At 27.4% G+C, this 5,406-nt stretch overlaps 1 protein-coding gene across 1 annotated transcript; it reads left to right on the top strand.

Annotated features, from left to right (window-relative positions):
* Window positions 1-1,932: 1,932 nt before the first annotated feature.
* LOC127110505 (uncharacterized) lies at window positions 1,933-2,813 on the top strand. Its single transcript, XM_051046107.1, has one exon. It carries the CDS (start codon window positions 1,989-1,991, stop codon window positions 2,667-2,669), a length of 681 nt encoding a protein of 226 aa, XP_050902064.1. The 5' UTR covers window positions 1,933-1,988; the 3' UTR covers window positions 2,670-2,813.
* Window positions 2,814-5,406: the final 2,593 nt, after the last annotated feature.

The following is a 5,406-nucleotide window of genomic DNA, read 5'->3' as shown; positions in this document are numbered from 1 at the left end:
GCGCCCATCCCAAATTTTTTTATCTGGCTCCGCCACTGTTGAGGAGGATTTTATAACAAAGGGAAACATTCCAACAAATGCAGGAGTGGCATAGATCTATCCAGATTGGGAAGTTTGTCACCAAGGAGTTCTATCATGCTACACTTAAGCAAAAGGAGCATGTGCGATGGAAGAGAATATTTTATGATAACAATATGAGGTCTAGATCCTTTTTTATCTTGTGGATGACCTGCTTAAATAGGTTGGCTACAAAAGCGAGGTTATGCATATTTGGTCTGATGAAAGAAGACAAATGTGTGTTCTGCAATAAGATTGAAAATATATACCATTTATTGTTTGCTTGTACTGATATGAGGAACATTTAGAAGCATGTTTTAGTGTGGCTTCAAATTAAGCATGAGCCAAAAGGTTGGGACCAAGAGATTGATTGGATGATTCAAGCTTGTAAAGGAAAAAATTGTCAAGCTAGGGGTCTGCGTGTGGCTTTTGCTGAAACTATCCATGTTTGTTGGTTGTACAGGAATATTATAGGGTTTGGAAAGAATATAGAAGATACAAACATAGTCCATAATATACAAGATAACTTATAGCTCCACAATATACTATTAGTGATAATGGCCCATAGGTTATGGTTGAAGCCAAAAATGAGAAATTTTGTAGCTCAACTATTACTTAGATAGTTTGGTTGTTTAGTAGGTTGGTGTTGGACCCATTGGGTCGCTTGTATACATTACTTTTGGTTATAACATAATCTTTTATTTCCAAAGAAAATAAAATAATGGGTATTATGGTTAGTTATTAAAAGTTAGTGGGAGAAAGGTTGATTAATAATAATAATTAATTAAAAAGTAATAAATAAGATTTTTTATTAATAATAATAAATAAATATTAAAAATAAATTACTCAATTAATCTTAATTTTGGTGACAAAATTGTCTCAAATGACTTAAATATATATATAAGATTAATTAATTAATTAATGAGATTAATTGATATACACTGTCAATTAATCACAACCACTAATTTATTTGAAAGGTTTGACTTTTATTTGAAACATTTAAAAAGCAATACAGACAGATGATTGTAATGCATTGACAGTATAAAATTTTTTATATTGACAGTGCATAACAATTAATCTCTTAATTAATTAAAAATAGAGATTTAGATATGCTACCTTATCACTAATTTGACACATATACACCATCCACCGAAGAGGTTTTTTTTAATTTTAAAATAAAAATATATTTTATTTATTAACAAACTTTAAATTTGTTTTATATCACAAATATAAAATTATGTTATTAATTAATTTTATTAATGTATTAATCACAATAATCTACTTTATTAATCAATTTAATTTTCTTATTTAAAAAATATTATCTTTGAAAATTCATTAAACAATGAATTATATAATAAACTTGTACTAAAATTGGTTTGTCAAATAAGACTTAATTTTTTTATGTGACATGGTTGTCTTAAATTTTTTAGAGGTCTTAGGTAAAAAATTATACTTAATTTCAATTGAGACATGAATTTTTTAAAGTGATTATATTTAATTTTAAAATAATTATAAAATACCTATGTATTTATCGAGGTTTTCTTTATCATAACTTCATGAAAATGTATGAGACCTTGTAGGTTGTCTCGCACATCATCCTCAAAAAGAGTCATGTCTTTTGCACACCAAAAAAAACTATTAATTACATTAATGAATTTATTACATTTTCCACTTAAAAGTAATTTTTTAATAACAATGCCCATATTAGTTCAAATGTAAATTATTAAAGTGGTAGAAAAGTGAGAAATTATTAAAGTGAAAATAGTGTGAGTAGTGGCATACTTTGTAACTTGTGTAAAAATAGCATTTTTATTTTTAAAATAATATATCTTTCTTCTATATAAAGCACTAATCCTTGTTACACTTACACATATAAACAAACTCATTCCCAAAGAGAAAGAAACCTAAGAACTCTAAACACAACCAAAACCATGCATACTTTCTATCTTTTCTTAGTACTTTTTCTGGCAACTCATAAAATACAAGCAACTGTTTACACCGTAACCAACACCGCACTCTCTACCCCTGGCGGTGTTCGTTTCCGTGATCAAATAGGAGAACAGTACACCATCCAAACCCTAGACTCCGCCTCACAATTCATATGGACAATATTACAAGAGAACAACCAAACCGACAGAAAACTCGTGCAGAACGTGAGTCTATTCGTGGACCCTAACGCCACAGGTGTAGTTGCATACACAACCAAAATCACCCATGAAATCCACGTGAGCGCGAGTTATATCAGTAGCTATAAGGGTGATGTGAAAAATGAGATTACAGGAGTGTTGTATCATGAAATGACACACGTTAGGCAGTGGCATGGCCATGGTGAAGCTCCAACTGGATTAACCGAAGGTATAGCAGATTATGTGAGGCTGAAAGCGAATCTAGCAGCTGGTTATTGGGTTAAAGCAGGGGAAGGAGATAGCTGGGATGAAGGTTATGATGTTACTGCTCGTTTTTTGGATTACTGTGATGGTTTGAGAAATGGGTTTGTGGGAGAGTTGAATAAGATGATGAGAAGTGGATATAGTGACCAGTTCTTTCTTCAGTTGTTGGGAAAAACAGTTGTTCAATTGTTTGCTGAGTATAAGGCACATTATGGAAATTAATATAGCATAGTACATGGAAGAAGAATCATCTTGTTCAATTTGAAATACCATGTTTGTTAGATTGAAAATCTCTGTCTGATTGTAAATCCAGAATCTTGGAGTTATGTGTGTGAAATATAAAATATAAAAAATAAGCTACTGTTATACATGTCTTTGTAATAATTTTGAATGACATTTTTTTTTATCTTATAGTAGTTTATATGACAATAAAATATTTGTTTGCTAACTGTTTTTTCAATTTTTATAATTTATTTTAATATAAAATAAAATAATTATGTATTAAATGCAAAAAGTATTAAAGTTATGTTATACTAATATTTATCAATTAGTTGATTTATTAATTTTATTAAATATTTTAATTAATTTATCAACTATTGGGTATTAATCATTAACTATAAACTTTAAATATAAATCATCAATCATAAAATATAAATTATCAATCAATTATTAGTTTTATCGAACATAATTTATAATTCATTTTAAGAATTATTCTTATTCAACTCTAGTATAATTAAACATAAATTAATTTACTTTTTTCAATTCTCTTTTGTAATCAAAATACATTCTACCAAAATCAACATCAAATGCAATAGCATAACAAACTCACGTTACCCTTTATAAATAGAGATTCTCTTTAAATTATAAATTTATTTATTTGATTTTATTAAGTTAGAGTCGAAAAAAGTTAAAGAAAAATTGAATGCTTTCTTATTTTCAATAAGATTTTTAATTTTTATGCTTATCTTATTTTTTTTCTTATTTTAGTCTTAAATTCATTTGGTAATTTTTGACGTTAAAACAAAAAATAAATTTGTAATTTTTATATATTTGTTTATCTGCTTGTTTAATAACATAAACAAAATAAGTTTCTTTTGCATTTTTCGTCAAAAGTAAGAAGAAATCAAATAGAGACGGGTCCCACCAAATTCAATCTTCACATTTCCTTATGGTTCCAATTAAAAGAAATCGTGCATTTCTTATCTATTTTCCTCCTTTACTTCTTTCTCTTAAATACCCATTATAAATAGAGAAAAACAATTTTGATTGCTTTAATTATTTGTGTAGGATTAAATTGTCACATTGTATTTGTATTTAAGTAATATTTAAGCAATTTAAATTAATTTTATTTCAATTAATTTGAATAAGCAATCTACATGTACGTGATTGAATCAATTTATATTTGACCTCACCAATTATCAAGATTATTATTATTTAATGTTAAGCAACACAATTTTTAGATTGTTTCGGGAAACAACTTATCCAAATATTTAAGCAATTATAATTTCACATGTATCAACTCCAATGATAACACGGTTAAGTTCCAAAACTCATAAATTTCAGTATGCATTAAACAATCTCCATTGGAGATGCTCTAAAGATTTCAAAAAGTTTCTCCATAAAAGAGAGTCTAGTCTTTTCCACTATGGCTACTAGTCGGCTTCTCTTCCATGGATCGCCGATGAAAAATTACAAATCATTCATGTCACTTCATGACTACCACGCCGCCTTGGGTTGGTTGTACGCTAAGAAATTATGAGTGGAACAATGGCGTGACATTTTTTTACGTAACGACGACATAACATGTAATTTCACGTTTTATCTTATTTTATTTTATTATTAATTGAATAACTTGACGATCAAGAATTAAGCTGCAAATAGAGAGAGGTGGAATTAAGTCATTACTACAAAAGAGATATTTTGTCACACTAAACTACAACGATTTGACTGTTAATCGTGGTAATACGTCATTTTTTGACGCACTTTGTTTATTTATATTTACAAAAATACATTACAATATGGTTAAACTAATAAATCGTGATTATACATTTATGGAATGACAAAGTTCGAATCTTAGCTTAAACAATTTTTTACTTTTTCGTTATAAATAATGTTGTCCCAATAATTATAATATATAAATTAAAATTAAAATATTTATCACTACGGTTGTTAATGTGAACCGTTGTGAAAGTTATCAGATTTCATCACAATTTTTGAATACAACTATGGTGAAATTGTTTACTCATATATAATATAAGGGAATTAGCTCTCACTTCTTGATAGTATCGATGTATCTATCACAGTAAAATCTTAGTATGCATTTTCTCCATTCTTCTTCGTTATTAGCTCTCGCTTCATGCATATAGATATTCTTCTTCTTCCTTGTTCTTTCTTTTTTGTGTATGTTATTTTTATATTTCACATGATTTTCTTCTTATTCGAGAATTTATGATTTTTATTTGTATGTTGTTGTTGTTATTATATGTTGTTGTATGTTGTTGTTTTCTTGTTCCGAATTCGGATTCTTTTCTCAACATGAATAGTGGGAGTAACAAACTTATCCATTAGATTCAGGTTACAAATGAGGTTATTGACATGGTGGAGTTATGGTTGAACAAAGTCAATGAAATTGAATCTGTTAGGTATCACATTATTATTGTTGAACTATATGATGAAACATATAAGAATTTTTTTTTCAAGAATCTTAACCCTGAAAAGATAAAGAAGATAAAAGTTACTATGAATGACCTTATGAAGAGATTCTCTTTAAATTATAAATTAATTTATTTATTTTTATTAAGTTAGAGTCGAAAAAAAGCTAAAGAAAAATTGAATGCTTTCTTATTTTCAATAAGATTTTTAATTTTTATGCCTATCTTATTTTTTTCTTATTTTAGTGTTAAATTTTCATTTGGCAATTTTTTGACGTTAAAACAAAAAATAAATTTATAATTTTTAT

The sequence above is a fragment of the Lathyrus oleraceus genome, unplaced genomic scaffold (assembly GCF_024323335.1).
Source record: "Lathyrus oleraceus cultivar Zhongwan6 unplaced genomic scaffold, CAAS_Psat_ZW6_1.0 chrUn0001, whole genome shotgun sequence".
Classification (NCBI taxonomy): domain Eukaryota; kingdom Viridiplantae; phylum Streptophyta; class Magnoliopsida; order Fabales; family Fabaceae; genus Lathyrus; species Lathyrus oleraceus.
The sequence above is the reverse complement of the archived record's forward strand: the minus strand, read 5'-3'. Positions and strand labels throughout refer to the sequence as shown.

Coding starts and splice junctions, on each gene's coding strand:
- LOC127110505 (XM_051046107.1), top strand. CDS start 1,989: ATGCATACTTTCTATCTTTTCTTAGTACTTTTTCTGGCAACTCATAAA.